At 39.0% G+C, this 27426-nt stretch overlaps 1 protein-coding gene across 1 annotated transcript in view; it reads right to left on the reverse strand.

Annotated features, from left to right (window-relative positions):
• WDPCP (WD repeat containing planar cell polarity effector) overlaps window positions 1-27426 on the reverse strand; it is a 130969-nt gene that overhangs the window by 70000 nt on the left and 33543 nt on the right. Inside the window, exons 8-10 of the mRNA XM_081314249.1 lie at window positions 18858-19049; window positions 16755-17364; window positions 3971-4159 (exon numbers count right to left, since the gene is read on the reverse strand). Of these exons, the coding sequence (XP_081170375.1) occupies window positions 3971-4159; window positions 16755-17364; window positions 18858-19049 (991 nt within the window). The remainder of the gene's footprint in view (window positions 1-3970; window positions 4160-16754; window positions 17365-18857; window positions 19050-27426) is intronic.

The raw sequence follows: 27426 nt of genomic DNA on the forward strand, positions 1-27426 counted from the left end.
GCCACTTGTCTGAAATGGTATAGGGTTTCCTGCCTGAGCAGGGGGTTGGACTAGATGACCTCCAAGGTCCCTTCCAACATAATCATCATCATCATCATCATCATCATCATCATCATCATCATCATCATCATTATTATTATCTATAAATTATTCATACTTGCATCTCTGATTGTATCTTGGATTCATGACTACTCAGCAATATTATTTGACAGCAATTTCTTGGCCTCTGAATTGCTTCTTCCCTCAACTCTTTCATGAATAGCTAAGACTTGAGTTTTCAGCAGGTTTCCCATGGTAGGTTGCCAGATGATGAGATATTTTGCTTTAAGATGTCAATATAATGTTTATGGAATGGAATGAATCTTTCTAACTTCTTAATCCCAACTTTTTTGAGGCACCAGAATTACAGTTACCACTAAATGGGAATAAGTACGGCAAAGGCCACTGCAGACAGGTATCGCATTCAGCTTGTATTTTCTGGATATCTATCTAGCTTGAATAAAGGTAAAATGCCGCACAAGCTTAAAATGAAAAAATATTTTTCCCCAATTAATTTTGCCTAGGATTACATTCTATGGGCTATTTCTCCCCTTATTTAGAAGTACATAAATGGAACCATCCATGCACAGCTTTAACCAATGTTAGTGTTATGCCATGCAAATTACTTTAAATGAATGACATATTAAATTCCTTTTTAAAATTGCAGATACAATTTGATTTCAGAAATAGGCATGCCTGTTAAGGCAGATGGACGAATGAAAATTTAGATAGCCAAAGATGCTTCAAAGGAAGGCCCATACATGATCTGTGGAAATATAATTCAATAAACACCACTGTCGTGCTGTTCCTATTTTTCCTCACAAGTTTTACGCTTTTGAAATAAGCCAAGCTGCATGATATTGCGGTTATAGTTGTATTAAAAAAAAATCTAGTTTCTCTGAAGATCTTAAAGATAACCATAAGGGTTAAAATAAATTTAAATTTGGAGTAAATTAAATTAAAACCGATCTGGTGTGGTGGAATCTGGCACTGAATATGAGAGGAGAAAGTAAAGAGACATATCAGCTTTGAATCATTGCTCTGCAGGAAGCTGCCTAGGAGGGATTCTCCCTAATTTCTAGTCAGCATTTATCAGACAGTTATGCCGAGTCTGCTTCAGTTGGGCAAAAATTTTGTCTACGGGCAAACATGCTTTTACTTCCGTCATTCTTGGTTTCCCGTGCTTGACATCTGGTAAACAAATTACGGTACCATGACAGATTGGTTAGGTGTCTTCAGAATAAATCTCAAATGACATAAGTTACTTGTCTGACATACTGCATACTGGGAGAAGCATAGAAAGAATGTATAAAACGTACATACTAAACCGAAAGGTCCCACATCTTTCCCCTTTTCAGCATGTCTAGAAATTTTCTAAGAATAAATGTTAATCCTATGTAGGATTTTATGTCAATGATGTAGAATGTCACGGTAAGCGCTTCTTCTTCTTCTTCTTCTTCTTCTTCTTCTTCTTCTTCTTCTTCTTCTTCTTCTTCTTCTTCTCCTCCTCCTCCTCCTCCTCCTCCTCCTCCTCCTCCTCCTCCTCCTCCTCCTCCTCCTCCTCCTCCTCCTCCTCCTCCTCTTCTTCTTCTTCTTCTTCTTCTTCTTCTTCTTCTTCTTCTTCTTCTTCTTCTTCTTCTTCTTCTTCTTCTTCTTCTTCTTCTTCTTCTTCTTCTTCTTCTTCTTCTTCTTCTTCTTCTTCTTCTTCTTCTTCTTCTTCTTCTATAGCATAAGGATCTCAGCCTCATGGCCTGGACGCATGTTTCAACAGCAAGCAATTTTTCTAAAACTTGCTGTTCCCCATATCCTCTAGCATTTTCCTTTTCTCCAGGGAAGCGCTTGATGCCCGGTTGTACTTAACATGCAGAGACAAGCCATGAGGCTCTCCTACTTATAATTTTTTTAATCTAAATCCTGGGAAAAGAACTAATGGGACCACAAAAAAGACAAATAAAAAATGGAGGCGTTAGCGCTTCCAGTGTAAGCATCTACCACAAAACAACCCAGATTAACGTTGTTGATAAGAAAAAAGTTTGGCTGGTGGACATTGCACTATTTGGAGACAGCAGAAGAAAAGAGAATGAACTGGAGAAAATCACAAAACACAAAGAGTTGCAAATAGAAGTAGAACGACAGTGGCAAAAGAAAGCAAAGAGAGTACCAATAGTGATAGGCACCTTGGATGCAATCCCAAAACATCTGGACACCACATGAACATCATCAGCATTGACAAAACCACCACCAGTCTAATTGCACAAGGAATCTTTACTTGTAACCTTTAATACCATCATAAAACATCTGGCTATCTCAGATGTTTTGGAAGGACTTGAAAGGTAGATAAAAATGCCAAATCTGGTCTAAACATCTGGCTGCCTGTGTGATGAACCAATAACAGAATTTTAATAGATTTTTATCCCACTTTTTAACATAAAATTCAAGGTGTGAACGTTCTTAATATGATTCTCTTGCCTATTTTCCCACAACAAGCCTGTGAGGTGTGTTAGGCTGACAGAATGACTGGCCCAAAGTCATTCAGCTTGCTTTTATACCTAAGGGAGGCCCAGAATTCAAAGAATCCCGATTTCTAGGCCAGCACCTTTAACACTACACTATACCAATGTATTTACACTGAAAAATTGATTATGTAACTGTCAGAACCCATTCCTATTTCATTTCATTTCTATCTACCTTCTCTGATCTAAAAACAAATCCCACCTTTCCCTGGGTTTTGCCATATTCCCAAGGGGGAGAGGGGATGTGCCTGCAGGGTTATTATTTTCACTTCCTCTATTCGCTATAATGTAATCCTTTACTTTGTTTATTGGGTCTGTATCCTCGACCTGCCCGCTGAAATGTAACAACTTGTTTCCTGCGTTCTTTCTCTCTCTGAACTCTATCTTTTAAACCAGTGATGGCAAACCTTTCAGAAACCGAGTGCCCAAACCGCAACCCAAAACCCACATATTTATTGCAAACTGCCAGGGGTGCATCAGCATTGTGGTACCCTGGGGGGGGGAGGGAGGTGCCTCTGACCCGCAAAAACCAGGGGTGCAAAAATGGGCCACTGTGCTGCAAGGCACAAATACAGCCACCGCGGTGCCATGGGGTACAGATACAAGGCGCTGCACCACACAAGAATGAGGCAGGACTAGTGAGTATCACACAGACACTAGCCCCACCCCATTACAGCCTGTGCATGCTCACGGCCCTGTGCGCACATGCACGCATGTAAAATGCTTCCCCCTCCCTTCCAGTCTGCCAATCGACAGTGGTTGGTGACCTCTGCTCTACTCAAGCTTGCTAATCGGCCGCTTCGCCTCCTTTGTGGTGGGCAGGGCTGCTGCTCTGGGCGGCGGTGGTGGCCTGATAGACCTGCTGCGCATGCCAACAGAGAGGGCTCTGAGTGCCGCCTCTGGCACGCGTGCCATAGGTTCGCCACCACTGTTTTAAACTGTCAGTTAGAACAAAGGAGGAATTAAGGAATGTAACCTCAGTGTCTGGTTTATGTCTACGCTCTCAGAGGAGCTCTCAGCTGGAGACGGGCTGATGTTATCTCCCCGTTTCCCACAACGGACTTAACTCTTGGGGATTGGCCATCCCACATCAGGCGGTCGATCTATGGGGTGGGGTCTTGCTTGGGGATACTATAATCTACTGCGATGCATGGGAAATCTCAGATCCTGTCTATTATGCCTGCTATCAACTACTCTTAATAAAAGTTCCTATTGGAAGAAATTGTTTCCAAGAGTTCTGCTTACTTAAGATGTGGAGTTGAAGTGGGTCCTGACAGTAACACCATTTGCTTTTAACATAAAGAACAGTATACGTGTAATTTTGCAATGTTTAAGTATAATCTCCTCAAATTGATTATCATTAAAGTTCTACCATTAACTGAAAGGTAGAGATATTTATTAGACATAGCCCAACAAACCTTCTCTAACGTGTGTCAGCTTTTGTCGAAGAAGGTAGTTTATTATGGCACAAAGGCTTACATAACAGTGATGACCAATTGTATTCCAGTTCATGCCATTTAAGATGTTAATTGCCTCATGTATCTCATCTTGATGAATATATTCCTGGATGATTTCTAGAAGGCCAAGCTGTCCTCTTGGGGTGATACCTGCCACAAAAAGTAATAATAAAAAAGACCTTCCAGATGCAAACCTAATTATATTTATTTGTTTCACCAAGAATATGTCTGTCTGTCTGTCACCCATTAAAATGTACAAGGTGTGCACTTCGAGCAGATGCATTGGTAAATAGTACTTGGTTAATGATTCAAGACAGCAGTACTGTGTAAGAACATATAAAAATAAACCCCTTTAAAAGCAATGAATCCAAACCCAATAAATTTTTGCTTGCCTCATATAAGAATAAAGACAGAAGGAGAGATTTCAAGGCTGTATCAAAATCAGCAAAATGGACTGAAAATTACTAAATTTCAAAGGTATAGCATTCTGCCTATGGACTGGAAGACTGATGCCAACACCCAGCAGATTTTATTTTTATCTCTAATTTGAGACTGACTATGCAGTACATATTTCATGTACAGACACACTTCTGTTATCAAAAAATATTAAGGGCACATTAACAAATGCGCCTTTACTTCATTCATATATTTTTATATACAGGTGAAACTCGAAAAATTAGAATATCGTGCAAAAGTTCATTTATTTCAGTAATGCAACTTAAAAGGGGAAACTAATATATGAGATAGACTCATTACATGCAAAGCAAGATAGTTCAAGCCATGATTTGTCATAATTGTGATGATTATGGCGTACAGTTCATGAAAACCCCAAATCCACAATCTCAGAAAATTAGAATATTACATGCAATCAATAAAACAAGGAGTGTACATAGAACAATATCGGACCTCTGAAAAGTATAAGCATGCATATGTACTCAGTACTTGGTTTGGGCCCCTTTTGCAGCAATTACTGCCTCAATGTGGCGTGGCATGGAAGCTATCAGCCTGTGGCACTGCTGAGGTGTTATGGAAGACCAGGATGCTTCAATAGCGGCCTTCAGCTCTTCTGCATTGTTCGGTCTCATGTCTCTCATCTTTCTCTTGGCAATGCCCCATAGATTCTCTATGGGGTTCAGGTCAGGCGAGTTTGCTGGCCAATCAAGCACAGTAATCCCACGGTCATTGAACCAGATTTTGGTGCTTTTGGCAGTGTGGGCAGGTGCCAAGTCCTGCTGGAAAATGAAGTCAGCATCCCCATAAAGCTCGTCTGCAGAAGGAAGCATGAAGTGCTCCAAAATCTCCTGGTAGACGGCTGCGTTGACCCTGGACTTAATGAAGCACAGTGGACCAACACCAGCAGATGACATGGCTCCCCAAATCAACACAGACTGTGGAAACTTCACACTGGACTTCAAGCATCTTGCAGTGTGTGCCTCTCCATTCTTCCTCCAGACTCTGGGTCTTTGGTTTCCAAATGAGATGCAAAAGTTGCTCTCATCAGAAAAGAGGACTTTGGACCACTGAGTAACAGACCAGGTCTGTTTTTCTTTAGCCCAGGTAAGATGCTTCTGACGTTGTTTGTTGTTCAGGAGCAGCTTGACAAGAGGAATACGACCTTTGAAGGCCATGTCCAGGATCCGTCTGTGATCCGGCTCTTGATGCACTGACTCCAGCCTCAGTCCACTCCTTGTGAAAGTCCCCAACACTTTTGAATGGCCTTTTCCTGACAATCCTCTCCAGGCTGCGGTCATCCCTGCTGCTTGTGCACCTTTTTCTTCCACACTTTTCCCTTCCACATAACTTTCTATTAATGTGCTTTGATACAGCACTTTGGGAACATCCAACTTCTTTTGCAATTACCTTTTGAGGCTTTCCCTCCTTATGGAGGGTGTCAACGATGGTTTTCTGTACGACTGTCAGGTCAGCAGTCTTCCCCATGATTGTGATTCCTACTGAAGCAGACTGAGAGACCATTTAAAGGCTCGGGAACCCTTTGCAGGTGTTATGGCTTAATTAGCTGATTAGAGTGGGACACTTTGAGCCTAGAATATTGCACTTTTTCACAATATTCTAATTTTCTGAGATTGTGGATTTGGGGTTTTCATGAGCTGTAAGCCATAATCATCACAATTATGACAAATCACGGCTTGAACTATCTTGCTTTGCATGTAATGAGTCTATCTCATATATTAGTTTCCCCTTTTAAGTTGCATTACTGAAATAAATGAACTTTTGCATGATATTCTAATTTTTCGAGTTTCACCTGTAGCTGCAAAGGTATGTGGGAGATAAAAAAATTTGAACATTCATCATAGTATTGCTTTCAATTTATACAAACTGTAGAATTCAGCAAGAAAGGAGGGCAAATATAGATACTTTATGGACTTTACTGGCCATATATAATTCCCCTACTTTTGATTTACATTTTTACATTAATTTAACCATGAAAGCCAACTGAGTGACCTTGGGCCAGTCACTCTCTCTCAGCCCAACTCAACATAAAGGAGGAAGGTATGTTGGATACGTTTGCCACTTTGTTATTTGTAAAAATAATAAAGGTAGGATACAAACAAACAAACAAACTGTTGAAGAGTTCTGGAACAAAGGGAAATTGTTTAGTCTAACTGTTGCTTTCTTGCTTTTTGTAATCAGCTTTTGCACCAGAGAAACTTTATGCAAGTGTGGGAAACATGTACATGGATGGGATAAACTGAAGGAGGGAATAAGGGAGTGTACAGCAATGACTGATGTCTTCCTTATGATGTAATGGCTCTGTTGTCTGATTTTCATTGGCTAACAAAGTTTATAAAGCAATGCTACCAACATTCTAAGGCGTGGCACTTCTGGACGTAACTCTGCCAGCGTTCCAGATTGTTGGCCACCCAGCTGCTTAATTTTGATCAAATAAAGTGCTGCTTGATCAAGAACTTGGGTTATCTGATTAGATTGATATGGTATCTCAGGTTTAAGTAAGGGACCGGGACCTTACACTGTGTTTCCTGAAAATAAGACCAAGTCTTTTTTTTTGCCTCCAAAAAAGGCACCCGGTCTTATTTTTTGGGGGGGGTAATCTTTTCCACTCACCTCCAGCACCAACAGCCCCGCCCAGCCGGCCCACTTCTGCGGCCAAAGGAGCAGCTTCATTCTACAGCTCAGAATGGACTCGGGCCTGCATTTCACAGTCAGGCCTTTCTGGAAGGCCTCTGCAGCTGAGAACTGAGCTATGGATTCAACCCATAGCTCAGTTCTCGGCTGTAGAAGCCTTGCGAAGTGCAGACCTGGGGATGCCGCAGAAGAAGTGGGCCAGTGAGGAGAGGCCTGGATGTAAGGTAAGTGGGTGCAGGGCATGTGGGGCAGCTCCACACTCCCACCCACGCCCTAACTTGATTTTTAGGTGTGTGCCTCACCCCAAAACTAGGGATTATTTTTGGGATAGGACTTATATTAGGCCCACCCCAAAAAATAAAGCTAGGGCTTATTTTCAGGGTAGGACTTACTTTTGGGAAAACACGGTATGTGTGTGTGTGTGTGTGTATATATATATATATATATATATATATATATATATATATATATATATATATATATATATATATATATATATATATATATATATATATATATATATATATATATATAAAATTTCAATTGTTTTGTTGAAAGGATGATTTTAAAAGATCAATTGGAATTATTTTTGTTAGAGATATAATAAAAGTGAAGGTAGAAGCCTTTTAATAGCTCCCTATTGGTTAGATATTATAGTATTGTTGTCATCAATCAGATATTTGAAAGACAATCAAGAATTAAGTACGTTCATACATTGTTACATTGTATGATCAAAATTTGAAATTTCTCTATTTAGGAAGAATTTTGGACATACAGAACCAGAACTGTCGCAAAAAAATGTGGGTCTGTATTCTTTAAAGGATGTATTTATACCAAATTTGAAAGGTTGGTTCAACAAAAATTGACAGCTTGCAGTCTTTCATCTGGTTTTGTTTTGACATCGGAGCAAGATTGGACATTATGATTTCATATAGTTTAGGTTTGTGATATTATTTTGATATTACAGAAAACTGGTAAAATTTAAAAACGCTTTTTTTTTTAAACTTTTAATTGAACAGTGTTACTGATGATTTTTGTCAATATTTTGGTGTTATTTGGAGGGAGGCTTCCCATTCTTACTATTTTTTTATTTTCTTCCTTTCTTTTTGATTTGCATTATTTAGTTGTTAGGGCTTTTACATATATACCTTCTTCAACAATACTTGAAAGGAAATGAAATGTATCAACTTTGTTTTTAATTGTTCTTATTACATTTTTGGATCAAAAGCTCAATAAAATTATTTTTAAAATTGCCAATAAAAATGTTATCTTGCTAGTCTCTCACAAGTATACCTATTATATATTGCCCAGATTACTTGCACTTAAGTACACTTGTTATTGCAACCTTAGTGGGAGATTCAGTTTTTCAAATTCCAATGCCTACTTTACATGTTCTTGAATATAACACTGGTGACATATCACAACTGCTATTAGAAGACAAACAAGTGGTTTTTGGATAATACTCAGATGTGATCATGAGAAGCTGCATGTTGTAACTGGAAGATCTGACTACAATAATACATAAAATACTTTAGTTTTTATTTTTCATAATGGAAAATACCTAAATTGCTACTTCCTTTTTATTTCAATTTCCTTGTTTCCAGTTATTTTCTTAGGTTTTTTACTACAAGAATCATCAGAAAAAGTTTACAGATGTCAAGGGTAGAAGAGAACAATTACAGATAGTCCTCAACTTTCACTTAGTGACTGTTCGAAGTTACAACAGCACTGAAAAAAGTAACTTATGACCATTTTTCACACTTACGGCAGTCTATGATCACTTGATCAACATTCAGACGCTTGGCAACTGGCTCATGTTTATCACGACTGCAATGTCCCAGAGTCATGTGATTCCCTTTTGCAACCTTCTAACAAGCTAAATCAATGGGGAAGCCAGATTCACCAACAACCATGTTACTAACTTAACAACTACAGTGATTTGCTTAACAATGGCAAGAAAGATCGTAAAATGGGGCAAAACTTACTTAACAAATGTCCCACTTAGCAACAAAAATTTTAGGCTGATAAGCTGAGGACTACCTGTATTGGTAAATAAAGAAAAGAAGAAATAATAGTAAGGGGGAAAATGCTGGAATCGTAAGATGATAGCTGGTATCTCAGTTCATTTTAGGTACGGGTAGAAACATGCAGTCTAAAATATCCCTTTTATGGCTCCTAGATGCCTCTACTTTTGTGGCAGAGAGCCAAAATAGCTTGCTTAAAAATACATAAAGCATCAATTTCACATCTTGGAAATCCTAAAAACCTCTTCCCAAAAAGACTTTGGTCCTCTTCACTTTTGAAGTGCAGCTTTCAACATGAGATGCAAACCCTGTTGGACCCTCACACTGACAGAACTTAATTAATTAATTAAGAATTACTTGCCAAATGAGCTTTAGAATGGACAAAACCTAAATATTTACCTTACCAAAGCTTGCACCATAAATTGATTTCACTCTCAGAAGACATGGAATTTTTGGAAAAAGAGCTCACCTCAATTGTTTTTGTAGAGACCATGGTCGGTCTCTCTCTCTCTCTCTCTCTCTCTCTCTCTCTCTCTCTCTCTCTCTCTCTCTCTCTCTCTCTCTCTCTCTCTCTCTCTCTCTCTCTCTCTCTCTCTCTCTCACACACACACACACACACACACACACACACACACACTTATGTAGATCTTTGGTCTTTCAGTTTTTTCCCCACGTAAAATTAGAGGTATCAGGGCAACGTTTCGACAAAATCTCATCCGTCATCCTCAGGCTGGTGACTTCAGCTTCGTTCTTCTGGGAGAAGTGTGTGATAGTGGCTGTTTTTTCTTTTTTAAACTGCCAGAGGGGGTGTGTTCTGATGAGGTGGAGGTGTGCTCTGATTGAGTGGGGGCTTAGTGTGTTTTGAGTGGATGGGCTGGTCTCAGCTGCCAGCCTTAGACCTGAACTGGTGAGTTGTGCTGCTTTTGTTAGGTTCCGTGTCTGTGGTGGTGCAATGTTTTTATAGTGGGTGTCAGTTTGCTTATTGTGTGGTTTGGAGGGGTTTAAAGTGGCTAATGTTGCAGCTGTAGTTAGGTTTCTGTTTTGTGGTTGTGTGTCATTATCGTTGTGGGTTCGGATTTGCTTTTTGAATGGATGTGTGGTGGTGATGTCATGTGATGTTATCATGAGTTTGGGTCTGGTATCATTCTTGGTGGTTGGGACTCGTCTGTCAATCAAGGCGGGTTTCCAAATGGCTGGTAGGCGAGAGGTATCATCTTGTTTATTCATGCTGTGGGGGCGTTTTCTATCTCGATGACTTCTCTGATTATTCTGTTGTTAAAATGTTCAATTTTGGCGATAGTTCTGGGTTTTTTAAAATCAATTTTGTGTCCAGTGGCTTTAAAGTGTTGGAACAGGGATGAAGTTTGTTCTCCCTTTCTGACTGAGTTCCTGTGCTCTTCAATGTGTGCACTTATTCTTCTGTTGGTCTGTCCGATGTATGTGGTGGGGCAGGTGGGGCATGGGATTTCATATACTCCTTGGTTTTCTAACTCAATTATGTCTTTGGGGTTTCTTAGGATGGTGGATATTTTTCTGTCTGTGCAGAAAGCTGTTCTGATATTGTGTTTGTGGAGGATCTTGCTGATTCTGTGATCCCTTTTAAGTATGGGAGGAGGGCTTTGCCATTTTCTTGTTCTCTGTCTTGGATTTTTGTGGGTGTCTCTCTTCAGATTAAGTTGGTAATCATGTTTCTTTGGAATCTGTTGGCTGTTAGTACATTAGTGAGAGTGTGTAGTTCGGTTTTTAGGTGTTGTTCGTCAGCTAGGTGCTTTGTTCTGGAGATGAGTGTCTTGGCTACGGAGTTGATCTGTGCTGGGTGGTGGTGTGAGAGTGCGTTCAGGTAGCGGTTTGTGTGTTTTCTTATGGTAGATAGTGTGTCCTAGGGAGCCATTGGATTTCTTGTAGACTTAAGACATCAAGGAAGGGAAGTTGATTATTAGCTTCTGTTTCCATGGTGAACTGTATTTTGGGGTGTAGGCTGTTGAAGTGTGTGAGGAAGTCATCCAGTTTCTTTGCCGTGCGGCCAGATTACGAAGGTGTCATCTACGTATCTGAGCCAGAGTTTGGGTTTGTGGTTGGATTTTTCTAGAGCGAGGGTTTCAAAGTGTTCCATGTAGAGGTTTGTGATGACAGGTGAAAGGGATGATCCCATGGGTGCTCCTTCCATTTGTTTGTATCTTTGTTCATTGTACATGCAGTATGTGTTTGATAGGCAGTGGTTGGTCAGATCTAGGATGTGTTTAGGGGGGTTGTATTTATTTAGGATAGCTGTCAAGGCTTCTTTGATTGGCACTTGGGTAAAGAGGGATATGACATCGAAGCTCAAGAGTAGGTGACAGGGCTGTAAGTTTAGTTTACTTATGATCTCTATGAATTGGAATGAGTTTTGTACGTGTGAGGTGATGGAATTTGCGTAAGGTTGTAGTTGTTTGGCAAGAAATTTGGCTAGATTTTGTAGAGGTGAGCCTATGGAGCTGACTATGGGTCTGAGTGGGGTTCCTTCTTTGTGTATCTTGGGAAGACCATAGAGCTTAGGACATCTGGATGATTTTTCTCTGGGAATGATTGTTTGCTGGATCTCTTCACTGATGGGGGTGGCTTTTATTTTGGATTTTGTGGTTTTTTCCAGGTAGGTGGTGGGATCTGTGTTGAGGAGTTTGTATGTGGAGTCTTGGAGTAGGTTGGATAATTTGGTATGGTAGTCAGATGAGTTCATTACCACCGTGGCGTTGCCTTTGTCTGCTGGCAGAATGATTATGCTGGTGGTTTTTTTTTAGGTTAAGTAGTGCTGTCTGTTCCTCTTTGGGTAAGTTGCTTTTGGGTGGTTTGCTGGTGCAGAGGATGTTGGTAACTTCGAGTCTGATTTTGTTGGCATCGTCAGGGTCAATTTTGGTCAGGCTGGTTTCGACTCCGCATATAATGGTTTCCATGGTTTTTTTTTGGGAGCGACTGCAAAATTAAATCCTTTAGACAGGACGTTGGTTTCGGCTTTGGTGAGAATCCTATCTGAGATGTTGTGCACAGTTTGTTTCATGTGTTGCTGTGAGAGGGGAGGGGTTTGTTTCTGGCGTTCTTTTAGTCTTCGGAGTTTATTGGTGTTTGTGTCTGTTTTGTGGGCAGTCTCTGTTTCAGCTCTCCAGACAGCGAGTTGTTTGAATTTGTCCCAAAGTGTGGGGTGGATCTTGTTGCTGAGTTTGAGGTGAAGTGTGAGGAGGTCTCTGTTGATTCGGTCCAGGAGGAATCTTTTTGTGTGGAATGCATTTATGATTAGGGCCAGTTCGGTTCTTATCAGGATGCCTTTGATGGCTGCGTAGTTGGAGTGGAATTTCAATTGGAAGGATGTGGGGATTAAATTTTGATCTCGGCAGTTGCGTAGGAATATGAGGTCACACAAAATGGAAGCTCTTCGTACAGCCACTATCACATACTTCTTCCAGAAGAACGAAGCTGAAGTCACCAGCCTGAGGATGACGGATGAGATTTCGTCGAAACGTTGCCCTGATACCTCCAATTTTACGTGGGAAAAAACCTGAATGACCAAAGATCTACATACAAACACCCGCGAAAACCTCAGAAAACACACACACACACACATATGTGTGTGTGTGTATGTTTATGTATATATAAATGACTAGCACGCATGTGCGGGAGAACCTTTACCTTTACATATGTATATATGTATACACACACACACATATTCACACACACATATACATATATAGGTAATGGTAAAGGTTCCCCTGCACATGCGTGCTAGTTGTTTCCAACTCTAGGGGACAGTGCTCATCTCTGTTTCAAAGCCGAAGAGCCAGCGTTTATCCGAGGACGTCTCCGTGGTCATGTGGCTGGCATGTCTAGGCGCCAAAGGCGCACGGAATGCTGTTACCTTCCCACTGTAGTGGTCCCTATTTTTCTACTTGCATTTTTACGTGCTTTCGAACTGCTAGGTTGGCAGAAGCTGGGACGAGTAACAGGAGTTCACTCTGTTACGCGGCACTCGGGATTCGACCCGCCAAACTGCCGACCTGATCGACAAGCTCAGCGTCCTAACCCACTGAGCCACCGCGTCCCTTTTTATATACATATATACATATACATATACATATACATATACATACATACATACATACATATATATATATATATATATATACATATATATATAATTTATATATATATAATTTATATATATATAATTTATATATATATATAATATATATATATAATTTTTATATATATATATATATATATATATATATATATATATATAGATATAGATATAGATATAGATATAGATATAGATATATAGATATAGATATATATATAGATATATATATATATATAGATATAGATATAGATATATATATAATTTATATAGATAGATAGATAGATGATAGATATAGATATAAATTAGCATTATGGACTTTGTTTTATCTGTCCCCAAGAGAATGTTGTTCTATATTTTTCTAATATGTTTAGTGTCATAAAAATGTAAGTTTTAAGTAAATTTTGAAAATGCAAGCGTTTTCTCAGATTTATCTTACATTCTAATTTTCCTAATAAACTGAATCAGAATAGGACAATCATCCTTAACACATGTAATCAGAGAATTTCTTGTTGAAAATATAACAGCAATTTTTAAAAAAAAATATTTCAGCTTTCAATCACAGAGGTCAGCAGCTTCCTTTTTCAGTGTTCAATTTCTTTTGGGTCATGCATTTCCAAGTGACCTACTTTGGTAAGAAAGGTGACAGCCAACTCATGGCCCTAATTGATTTAGGAACAGGGTCCAGGGAGACAGTCCAATTAAGTTTACAAGCTGGCAATTAGCAGAAAGGCCTCTAAATCCCTGCACTGAGAGCATGTTTCTCTCAGCAAGAACATAAATGTGCTAGAGATAGGAAAAGTAAAGCTGTGCTTTTTAGAAAATTGCTGTGAGCAGAGCCACATGGGAAAACTAAGAAAAGCAAGGTAGGTATAGCCTGATTACCTTCTGCTAGACAGGTAACTAAAAAAAATTAACAGCATTTAAAAATATGCAACATTTGAGAATACATCAGCAAACTGTTTTAATTAGCTTTCCAAATAAACATCTATGACACGATAGAATAATTTAGCTCACAAATTATTGTACAAGATTTCCCGTTAAACAAGATAAGAAGACAATTTTTAAAGTCTATAAAGCTGACATATCCTGAATGGTCTTATTATATTTATATACTAATTGGTGGGATATAGGCAATCATTAGAGTGGCTTGTGGACTAGTTTTTACATACATACATACACACGTACATATCTGGTCAAATCTGCAACCACACTGGCTTGAAAACTATTCTCTAGCTGCAATATTAATGGTGCTGGGTAAAATCCAGAGGCCTGTGATCATCAGAGGAAAAACTGGGAGAAAGATGTGTCTCTCTCCCAAAATCAACTTAAAGAATTGCCCATTCTGCTGTAGCAGGTTTAGAGCAGGGCTTTTCAACCGGTGGTACGCGTACCACTGGTGGTACGGCGAGCACCTGGCTGGTGGTACGCAGCGTTGCCTTCCTCCCCCCGCCTGCCCCCCCACTCCTTACCAGCTCCCTTGCTGCCGGAAAACATGCTGCTTGCCGGCAGCCTGCAGGCGAAGAGTGCAGGCGCAGAGTGAGGCCCCGCCTTCCCCTTGGACTCATTGTCAGCAACCTTCCCCCAGAAGCAAGCCTGAGCCTGAAGGGGGCAGAGATATCCTCAGCAGGTAGGTGTTCATTTTCTTTTCCTCCTCCCTCTCCTCTTCCCAATGTTCTTTATGGAGGGGAAAGCAAAGCGGCAATGAGCCCCCAGGACTCATCCCGCAGCAGCAGGTGGGAATCAAGGCCCATGGTTTTTTTCTGATCCGCGCCAAGGTAGGCGAAGCCATCAGAATGTGGAGGGAAAAATGCGCCCTCCTGACTCCCTCCCCCCCACTGTTAACGACTCTGTCGGCGGAGCTCGGGGCCGGTGGTACAGAGTCATCAGCTGTTCAGCGGCCCTGTGTATGCATCCTCCCGGGCCCACGGGAGCTCTGGCGACTCCGTAAGGCCGGCCCCGACCTTCACAAGTGGAAATCGAGGGAGATTGTCAGGAGCACGAGATCGGCGTTTCTCAGCCTGTGCTGATCTTGCGCTCCTAACAGTCTCCCTCTCTTTGTTTCAGTTTGCTTTCTGCAACAGAAAGCAAGCTGCAACCGAGCGGGAGAGATTGCAGGAGCATGAGATCAGTGATCTCACGCTCCTGACAGTCTCCCTCTTTGTTTCAGCTTGCTTTCTGTTGATCAGCGCGTGCTGAGAAACGCCGATTCCCTCTGTTGCACATCCCAATTGCTTTCCTTGCAGCAAGGCAAGCAGTTGGGACGAAGACTCGAGATCCGGTGTTTCTCAGCGCGTGCTGATTAGCGCACGCGGAGAAATGCCAATTCCCTCTGCTGCGCCGTCCCAATTGCTTTCCTTGCAGCAAGTATTTACTGGCCTTACTTAGCAACCTCAAGCTCCCAGAGAAGGGAGGGAGGGGGGAGGGAAGGGGAAAAGGGAGGGGGAGATGGGAGGGAAGGAAGGAAGGGACAAAGAAGGAGGTAGGAAAGGAAGGAAAGAAGGACAATGGGAGAGAGGGAGGGAAGGAGGGCACCCACCCCAGTCCCACCCCCCTCCACCAGAGACCCATGGATTCTCCCCCGCACACACACACACAGGCACCCTGTAACCTGAGGTAGGGAATGGAGGGACAAGGGAAGGGAGGAAGGGAATGAGGAAGGGACAAAGAAGGAGGTAAGAAAGGAAGGAAAGGAAGGAACAATGGGAGAGAGGGAGGGAAGGAGGGCACCCACCCCAGAACCACCCCCCTCCACCAGAGACCCAGGGATTCTCCCCCCACAGGCACCCTGCAACCTGAGTGATGAGCTGCCCCCCCCAGCCATTGACTTCGCTTGTCAAAAAGTTGCAAAAGGTGATCACATGACTCTGGGACACTGACCATCATAAGTATCAATCAGTTGCCAAGCATCTGAATGTAAATCACATGAGCCTGGGATGCTGCAACAGTCATAAGTGTGAAAAATGGTCATGTCACTTTTTTCAGTTGTAACTTCAAACAGTCACTAAGCGAAATGTTGTAAGTCGAGGACTACCTGTACTTTATCATTTTTTTCCTCTTTTGGGGGGGGCTGTCACATTTTTGACACCTTGCTGGGCAACTGGTGGTACTGAGAGAGTTCCTTATCCTAAAAGTGGTACAATGGGTGAAAAGGTTGAAAAGCTCTAATTTAGAGCAAGGGGCAAGATGAGAAAGACTTTCTGCATAAATCAAAGTTTCTTGCACAAACAGTGCATTTCATCTATATTGTTTGCTAATTATTTTCATTGGCTGAGACATATCACATAAAATACAAATATTTTAATTACGTCTCTCTCTTTGGGTTTCTTCCAATCAATAGATTTCAACAGATTCAGTCCAATCATAAACAATATAAGGTAATCTTGGATTCTTTTCTTCCAGTTCTTTTACTTTTCTTGCTTAGTTTTGTTGCAAAATACAATCTTTTTTAAAAACAGAAATTTTAGATCTACTGATGAAATATATAAAAATTAACTACCAATAAACTTACCGGTTTTGAAATGAAGCACTCCAATAGGTCCTTTGTCAAATCTAAATAATAGAAGATCATGTATATCTAAAACATCTATGTCCTGAGAAGAATCTTGGTGGACAGCCCACTGGATTTGAGTGAGGCTGCTGGATATCTCAAATTTTTCACTGAATTGTAGCGTTGATTTGGGTGAGAAGTCTTCAGCTAAAAGCTGCATTTTAATTGGAGACAGTGCCATGTCAAACAACTGTAGTTCTCCTTGTGAACTACCAATAAGAAGTATGGCAGCACTAGGGTGGCAACACATTAAGGCAGGTAGCAGCTTTGCTTCTGTTGCCAGAATTACTTGACGATAGGCTTCATACAGAATTACTGAAGAATCTTCACAACCCAGAACAAGTCTGTCTTCTGTAATATTCCTGCAACAGCTGATGGCCTTTGATGTTAATGGTATTTTGGTGATTGCCACACAATGAACTTTATTCCTAACATATTCATAAATGCAGCTGTCAACCGCGGGCTTTTGGTCTGCACTCACAGATTGTTCTACAGTATGAATCTGATGTGGACTGCACATACTAAATCTGACATCAAGTGGATCCCCATCTGTATGAATATAATTCAGAATCTGAAAAACAACCCACATGCAGAATTACAGTGTGCTGAAATAGCGTATTCTTACAAGTACTATAAAATAAAAAAATGCTACAATTCATAACCAAGATAACAACTTGACAGAAATGGATTTCATTGTACCTTATTATCTGCTAAATCATGTGACGTATTAATTGTGCCTCAAAGTAAGTTAGTTTATAACTTAATATATAGTTTATAGTATAAAGGGATGTACTATATTTCAGTTTAAGGTACATATTTTTGTGAATGTAATTAACTGGAACAGAATTTTTCACTAGTAAAAATAGGTCTGACTGTGAAATGATATATATCATAGGGCAAGTTTTTTCACTAAAATATAAATATTTTATTTTATAATGCATACACATACTCATCCATGTATGAAAGATTTAATTATACAGTGCTTTTCTATTTTAAAAAGTTCCAATAAAAGCAGAAGTGCCCCTAGGGAACATTTATTAGTCCGTTCTCAGCTATATTAAACAGATTAAACTATACTGATGCAATATATTTCATAATTTTCCCTTTAGGTTCAACAAATTTAAATATAGAAAATATAGAAACAAAATAATAGTAATATATTCAAGCTAATAAGTAAGAGTTAAAAATGTAAATGATGTTCTAAAACTCCTCAAAAATGAAAGAATATTTTTACCTGTTAATACTTTAACAGGCCAGAGTCTAAAGGAACCATTTTTAATTGCTACCCACTTCATCTAAATGGGTATATATATATATATATATATATATATATATATATATATATATATATATATATATATATATATATATATATATATATATATATATATATATATATATATAAAACCTAAGAAAATTAAATCATCTTATCCATGTAAAAGTAGGTGCTTCTTTAAATAATTAAATAAATTATCCCAGATACAGTATCAGATCAACATGCGGTACTGAATCTTTTAAATATTATATCACTGGAAGAGTTGAGAAGCTTCACGAGATTCCAACTCAATTTGATTTTTCTTCTCTCTGAATTGAGATTCAGTTTCCATGAACCTAAAACTCTGCTAAATATCCCTTCAATTTTTATTTCTGTATAACTGTCAAGGGATGAACAATTAAAAACAGAGAGAACGTGGTCAAGGCTGTGTATTTGTTTTCTGTGACCCACCCCTAAGATCCTTCAATCAAATGATCCTTAAAATAAGTTTCCTCAAATGCATAAAATATTAGCAATTACATATTAACAAAAACATAATTCCTAATAACTCTAGGGAAATTTCAATTTCTGCCACCTTTGGACTGAAGTATTTTGATATAGCAGTAATTTAAACTGGTTATTATGAGAACTTTCCCCATATTAGACCTTCCTTCCCTTTTGCCTTTATATTGCATCGTTTAGGCTGGAAACCCAGGGCAGGGATTTACTTGTTTACTACAAAATCACTCCAGAGCCTTTTTAGCTAAATGAGTAAAACAAATATCCAATTTAGAGATTTAGAGGATTACCTCTAAGTTGCCATGTTCACATTTCAAGAGTAGCAAGTTGGCTCTCTCTCTCTTGCTAGACACTGGAGACCAAGGCCAAAGTTCATCCTTTGCAGCAGACCACCAGCAAATAACCATATTCTGTACATGATTTATTGTCAAATAACGTTTTATCCTTCTGTTTCCCAGTCCTGGTATATCAACGTAAGATATCTGAGGAAGAAAAAGGCAGGGCAAATGTGAAATTACCAAGCAAATACAATATATGGGATTTATTTTACGTACAAAAATAAATATATAAAACCTAAACATTATAATGTACCTAAACATTATTTCATTCTTCAAGTCTACTGATAGCACTGTAACATTTCAGCGTGTCCTATAACAGTTATATATCACTTCCCAGTCTTAGGATTTCATTTATAGCAACACCTCAAAATATCATATCAGAATTATCTAGAGATACAGCAGAATAAAGGAAACAATATAGTCTATTTGGACTTATGTGTCAGTCAAATACATTTAGACAATTGTTGTTTTTCTCCTAAGCTCAATATATAAAACATAAAGAACAATAGTAAAAGCCTGAAAAGGAGAGGGAAGCACAGAACTCTTGGTTGTACTGTGTTAAGATTGTACTATTACTTAGATGCAAGAAAGTGGGTCTTGAGTGCTACATCTGCAGTGCTTCCCAATACACTAAGGTCCATGTAAGTATTTATGTGTATGTAGTGTGGGAGTATGGGACGCGGTGGCTCAGTGGGTTAGGACGCTGAGCTTGTCGATCGGAAGGTCGGCAGTTTGGCGGGTCGAATCCCGAGTGCCGCGTAACAGAGTGAGCGCCTGTTACTCGTCCCAGCTTCTGCCAACCTAGCAGTTCGAAAGCACGTAAAAATGCAAGTAGAAAAATAGGGACCACTCCGGTGGGAAGGTAACAGCGTTCCGTGCGCCTTTGGCATCTAGTCATGCCGGCCACATGACCACGGAGATGTCCTCGGACAAGCGCTGGCTCTTCGGCTTTGAAACGGAGATGAGCACCGGCCCCTAGAGTCGGAAACGACTAGCACGCATGTGCGGGGGAACCTTTACCTTTACCTTTAGTGTGGGAGTGTGTATAAATATATATATATATATATATATATTTAAATCCCATTTATATCCCGCCCTTCTCTGAAGACTCAGGGCGGCTTACAATCTAAAGCACAAATCAATGTGCTTAGCATAAATATATACATAATATAGACATATATGGTTTATGCAGGTATTCACCCTCCTTAGGATGTTCTGAACTTTTGCAGATGAATATTATCACAGCTTGATGAGATCTCCTTGATATATGAAGAGAGTTTGAATAAACCAATACTTATTATTAGAGATTGGTTCTTGTTCCATTTGTGTAACACTGTAACCTAAATTAACCAACATATAAAGTGCCAGTACAAAAAAAACAAAAACCTTTTAGATTCAGTAACACAGGGCTCCCCAACCCCTAGTCTGCAGCCTGGTATTGGGCCGCAGCCCATTGAGAACTGGGTCACGCAAACGGTGGGTGAGTGCACAAATGTGGAAAGCACCATTTGTGCAGGCAGTGGGTCCATCCGAGAAACCATGACCTCTCACCACTGCTGCTGCTGCTAGTTGGCAGAACTGAAAAGGCTGGGGATTGCTGCAGTAACACACACACATTTACCTCCAAGAACTGCAAGCAAAAGCTTCTTCTAATTGGTTATTAGTGTTTTAGCTCAGAGGTCCCCAACCCCCGGTCCGTGGACCAGTACCAGGCTGCAGCATGCCAGCAACCGGTCTGCATAAACAAGCAAAGCGGGATGCAAGGAGCACACAAAACCATGCACCCTCCGTTCCGCGGAAAAACCTCTCCACGGAATCAGTTCCTGGTTCCCAAAAGGCTGGGGACCTCTGTTTTAGTTCACTAGATAAAAAAACTAGACTATTCTTCCATAGCAAACTGCTTCAACTGAGTAGCATTTGAGGGTTTTCTAGCATAAAATTGTAAATAATTTCAGGTTCTACCATGTCTATGGAATTTAGGTCTGGATTTTGACTTGGTCATTTTCTAAAACTGAGTTTGTTCTTGGGCCATTATCTTGTCAACATGCTTGTATGTTTGGTATAGCTATCTTTCTGCATGACTAGTTTAGGCTTAAACTCTTGCAGAATTCTTTGATGCAGAGCAGAACTCAATATTTTCAGTCATGGCAAATGATCCAAGTCCAAACCACCATGCCCAAACCATGACCCTTTGATGCCTGACAGTTGGTATGTGAAAGTCAGTGTTTGACTTCTAATAGTTAAAACTACATATATAGCCTGAAAAATTCCACTTTTAATTCATCTGTCCTTAAAACATTCCTCTAGAAGCCTGGGGTCATCCAGGTGCTTTTCAGTACATTTAAAGAGAAATCATTCTTGTGAAAAAAGGTTTCTATGTTGCCATTTTCGTGTGAATCGTATTTTACTCTCTGCTTTTCTCCTGGTAAGAGTCAAGGGAAATGATGTCTGCAAATACCCAGATGTTGCTCTGAGGTTTTTTGTGGTTTCCTGAATAATTTTAGGATGTATTTTTTTAGTGGCATTGACGAGGTGGCCATTTTGGGGAAGATTCACTATTGTCCCAAATCATTGTTTTAGGATGGTCTCTGATATTGATTGGTTGAGACCAGAATGTTTAAAATCGCTTTGTATATTTTTCCAGATTGATAATTACCAGCTGTATATCTTTTGTAATTCTAGATATCACGTGGTATAAATTTCCCTGTGTTGATAGTAACCAGACTGTTGTATAGAGGGCAGGACTGGCCCAAATCATTCCTTATTGTTTACTGAAATCTCTCCTAAGTCTTAGTTATTCCTTTAATTGAATTGATTGCATTGTGAATGGTTTCCATACTTGCACATTGGATGTTGAATTATTTTGTTCACAAAATAAATGAAATAAAGTTTAGTATTGTCTGTTTACTCAGACTCTCTTTACATATCAGTAGGACTCAAATGAAACTCTGGTTTACACTAAGTGGCAGAGATGTGCAAACCTTCAGAAAGTCCACAAAAGTCCACAAAATACTTTTTCATGGAGTATTTTGTGCGTACATATTAACATATACATATATAAATTGTAGCACCTCTTTGAATTAGTGTATGCAAGTATGCAAGAAAGTTTGTTACATTTTAATAGCTAAGAGGTGCTAGATGTGTATGTGAAGATATCCATATAAGTTACATGCATTGATGCAAAGTAATTTATACTGGGAGAATGATAGAATGCTACTGGATGAAATTTCCCTCTCCTAAACTGTGAGCAAAAAAAAAAATCCACTCATGAATTGGAGGAATTAAATCAGGTGCAAATTATGACAGAGGTCCTCTTCCACTATTCTGCCTTGGCATGCTCCCCCCATGTCTTCCTTCCCTTCCTTGCTCTTCTGGTTTCTATGTATATGAACCATGACTGTTGTATGTGAAAGCATTTTGAGATGGGGATTAGAGCAACGCAGTAAGAGGAACACTGAACAGAAATGAGGAATGAAATATAATATCCTAATGGGGAGGGAACCAACTGCCTTTGTATGTGCCAAGTAATAATTACATGATGCTTTTTAGAACAAAGAAATGAGGGCTATTTCTTTTGTAGGTTACAGGCACAGTGGAGCCCAAAATTTCTGTTGCTAAGTGAGTTTTGCCCCAATTTGCCACCTTTCTTGCCACAGCTGTTAAGTGAATCACTGCAGTTCTTAAGTTAGTAACATATTTAAGTGAATCTGTCTTCCCGATTCACTTTGCATGTCAGAGTCGCAAAAGGTGATCATGACCCTGGGATATTGCAACCGTCATAAATGAGTCAGTTGCCAAGCACCTGAATTTTGATCGTGTGACCATGGGGACGCTGCAACAATTATAATTATAAAGCCATGGTGGCGCAATGGTTAGAATGCAGTACTGCAGGCTACTTCTGCTGCTGGTTTCCTGCAGTTTGGCAGTTTGTTTCTCACCAGCTCAAGGTTGACTCAGCCTTCTATCCTTCTGAAGTCAGTAAAATCAGGACCCAGATTGTTGGGGGCAATATGCTGACTCTGTAAATCACTTAGATAGGATGGATGGATGGATGGATGGGATTTGTATGCCGCCCTATCTCCCAAAGGACTCAGGGCGGCTAACAACAATAAAAACACAAAATACAAACATTAAAAGGTATTAAATCAAATTATCCCATATATAGTCCGATTAAAAACACGATAAAACAGAATTAAGAAAACCTCCCTTCCATCAGTCCAGGTCGGCCTGTTGCCTGAAGAGCACTGTGAAGTGGTAAATACAGTCTAAGTGCTATTGCTCTAAGTGTGGAAAACGATCATGTTACTTTTTTTTTAATGCCGTTGTAACTTTGAATGGTCACTAAATGAACTGTTGCAAGTCAAAGATTACCTGTACTTCCCCCCCACCCCATCTACAGTTAAAAAAAAGAAACTTTTTCTTTTGCTGTGGATGAGGCGGAAGAAGGCTGTAAGATAGAGTACAATCATCTTGTCGTCAGAGGTTATATTTCCAAACAATATTTTAAAATAATTTTGATCCTACTGAATCACAGATAAACCAGAATAAAAGTGGTTAATAAAATCTCCACCACTATTAAATTAGTAAAGAATGTTTTCAGGATGTGCTTTTATGAATTTGGAAGAATGGATTGAAATCACTTTAACTAAAACATGCACACAAATTAACACTGATATATATTTTGCTTTGTTGAAGTGTTTTCCAAAACCACTGCTAATAAGTAAAGAGTTTCTCATACTGTGAGTGCTAATCCCACATTTCAGCTATTTTGATTGCAATGTGAGCTTTTAAAGATACCTTTTGACTGACATCAGTATGATTAAAAAATCTCTAGCTTTTTGCACCTACAGCTAGCATCTAAGATTAATTTGGAAACAATCTGGAGATTATTTTTATAAATTTGACAAATACATGATACATGTTATTTCTCTTCACTTTTATATTTCTAGGTCTGTGAAAACTCCTGCTTGTAGATATGGACAGGGAAGCATACAAGTTAAGGAGGAATTTACTGCTGTGATTCCAATCAATACTAAAATGTACAGTCATGGTTGCTTGACAGCATCGACCTATGTGTAAGGATTTAAAGCTACTTATGTATTAAGTTCCACGATACTGACCAAAAGTATTGGAAAAAGGCTACTCGTTTCAAATATAACACTGAACATTAAAAGGTCATTTACAATGTATGAATAGGATATATATATTTTCCTCCAGAATTAAGAACACCAACTGTTGTAACAGGGGATATAATTTTTGCCAAGTAATATGGATGAGTGACAGCACGATGTATAAAGTTTATGTGGCTTTTGAGAATTGCTTAGTTCTATTCCTTCTATTCTATTCTATTATTCAAACTATGTTATTTTGGAGCATGGTTATTTGAAAACACGAACGGTACACCATCTGGGTGACACATGCCAAGGAAATATAGATTGCACCACATTTCTGCTTAAGGAATTAATAGAAGGTTGATAGCTGGGGGGAGTGGAAAAAAACTATCTTGCTATTGCTGGTCAGCAATAATCGAACCACTTTCTGGGGATTAAGCGCATGGCTAAGCCTACTGGACCAGACACAAGCAAAGGGCAGGGGGTCTTCTTATCAGAGAAATGCTTCTGGAGCCAGTCTCACTACATGACAGATTGCTTTCATATTCCTGTCTGCAAGGCAACAAAGGATGGCAGTAATGCGATAATGCCAGAGTGCAATGGGTGTTAAGAACCCGTTGCATTTATGTATTGTATTTAGTAAATAATCAGACTCATCCAAATTGTGATCTCACCACTCAACCAAGGCCCATTAAAAATCAAGGTTAATGCTTTAATAATCCTTTGCTGCTTTTTTATGGTCAAAAGAATTCCTTTCTATTTGCATGGTCATAATATTATTGACCTCTTCATCCCCTGAATACACATCAAAAGGAACTGAAATCAAAGTAATTACCACTGTTTTCTCTCAGTAAACATTAACTCTTTATACTCTTGTCTTCTCACAGTTCAGCAAAGTGATTTAAAAAGCTATGAAAATGAAAACATGCAAAACAGCAATGATTTCAGAAGATTTATCAAAACGTTTTATGGTGCTGAGAGTTTAGAAGAATAAGATATGGCAGGTTATGAAATTCTGAAAAAAAAATCTGTCATGGCTTCATTGAGCATTGGTAGCATGAATGGAGTTCTCAGGCTATTAGGTACTGAAGTTTGTTACATACTAGAACTACTTTAAACTATATATTTATTTTGCATAGCTCTTCAACTATTCTACATTAATTTCAGCTTTGGTTTTCAATATTTTTGTTACCAACTTTCCAAAATTAACATTAGCCAGAAAAATATTTTTATAACTAATAGTAACCACGATATTCATGCTAATACATATTGTGTAGCTGACTACAGCGCCCAATTTAATTTTAGTACAATATTATTACACTGAATATACCTTCCTGCTATTTTTTGTAACACTACCTTGGAAGCTTTTAAATAAACATCAGTTTTATCCAAATAAATTATATAAAAGGAAATAAAATTAAACATAGGATTGCAAAGCTTATCCCCGTTCTTTTGGAAGACATTTCCTTTCTTCCTTTTGTATAAATAATGGTACTTAATAATGCCTTTTTCTCTTAAACAAGGAATGAATATTCCCGCTTTTGAAGCCAATTGTGTGAACAAGAATGGCTTCGATCCTACCAGTTAAAAGACTGCCTCACTCTGATTTCATCCGCCTGCCCCACCAGATCTAACAGAAAGGGTACGTAATGGTCCTGTCATCTAGGGAGCTACATTTAGGTGGGGCCTAGAAGGTGACCCTTTTTTGCTGTAGCACCTGCAGTGTGAAACCTTTCTCTCCCCCACCCGAGGGAAGGATGGCTTTATTGCTGCTAGACTTCAGAAGGTCACCTAAGACCGGGTTACACCAGCAAGCCTAAGGACTATTATTATCCCTTCACCTATTAATTTTGTTTTAGGTATTTATGTAGTTTTTAATGTTTTCATATTTGTATTAATGTTAATGCTTTTAGATATTTATTGTTTTAATTCTGTTGTACATCACCCATGTCACTTGTTTGCAAGATGGGCGACTATCTAAATTTGATAAATTAAATATTGTCATGCCAACAATTTTGCTTCCTTCATCGTGTTTTTATTATGCAGGGGTGAAGATTGTGGGAAAATAAGTGCTGAATAATTGGTTTATCTAAGAAGAGACAACTCAATGCAGAAATACAGATTATGTTTCAAAGAAGCTGCACCTTAATTAATTCACTATACCTGAAACTATGAATTGATTCTTACAGTCTAGATTCTAGATTCTGGTTTTAGCCCAGATTAGCATTAAAAATAGCTTCCTGAAATCCAGGTTGGTCTTGTTATCTTGGTTATGCCAGCTATTTGGGACTTTATAGCAAACAACATGCTCTGTCCACATGTAGTAAGTTATTGATGGCTTGTTTATGAAACATTCCGTATTAAGAAAAATATCAGTTCTCTCAACTTACCCAATTGTGTTTCAGAGAGTAGACACTTAGTATATCTCCTTGCACTTGAACTACCCATCTCACAATATAGATACTTTATCCAATTTCCAGTCCAATAAATCTTGGCTATTTATGCCCAAGACAATATCACATCCCTTAAAATGGTGAATTTGTCAATGCTCATGGTGTTCAAGCAATGCTCCAGTTGCTTTGGGATTGCACCCAAGGCATCTTCTACTATTGGTATTTCCTTTGCTTTCTTTTGCCACAGCCATTCTATTTTTATTTGCAGGTCTTTGTATTTTGTTATCTTCTCCAGTTCTTTCTCTTCTATTCTGCTGTCTTCAGATACTACCATGTCAACTTTCCAGACTTGTCTTTCTTATTGACAATTGTTAAATCTGACATGTTATGCAGCAGGTGTCTGTCAGGTCCCAGAGCACTTTAGCTTCTTCTTTTCCTATTACTTTCTCTATTTTATGGTCTCCCCAGTTCCTGAATGTAATTTATGATGAATATATTTTCTTTGTATTGGCTTTATAGTTTTTTGATATGGTGAGACAACTAATCAATACTTGTACCATACTAAGGATGTTGTACCATAATACAGGTGGACAATCTTGCCCAGAGAAAATTGTTTGTTGTGATTATCTTCTTTTCCTAATTTATTGTTTTAATCTTTAAAAATTGATTGGAACTGGAAATACTGCTTCTATCCATTTTTTGCAGTACACTTTTAGGAATTGCAGACAAGTACAACATTTAGGTCCCTGAAGAATCTAAAACATGTCTTTCCTTTTAGAATTGAAATGCTGCACCAGCCCTACTATAATTCTTACTTTATTATTATTTATTAAATTTATATGCCGCCCTTCTCCCTAAGGACTCAGGGCGGCTCACAACAATAAAAAGTTAAAAAACATAGAATACAAAGATTAAAAAAGAAATAAACAAAATAAAGAAATAAAGGACAATTTACTTAATTATAACTTTGGGGAAATTCCCAGGTAACTGAGTATAAGATTATTTTTTAACTGTACA

This window comes from Vipera berus, assembly GCF_964194415.1.
Source record: "Vipera berus genome assembly, chromosome: 1".
NCBI lineage: Eukaryota > Metazoa > Chordata > Lepidosauria > Squamata > Viperidae > Vipera > Vipera berus.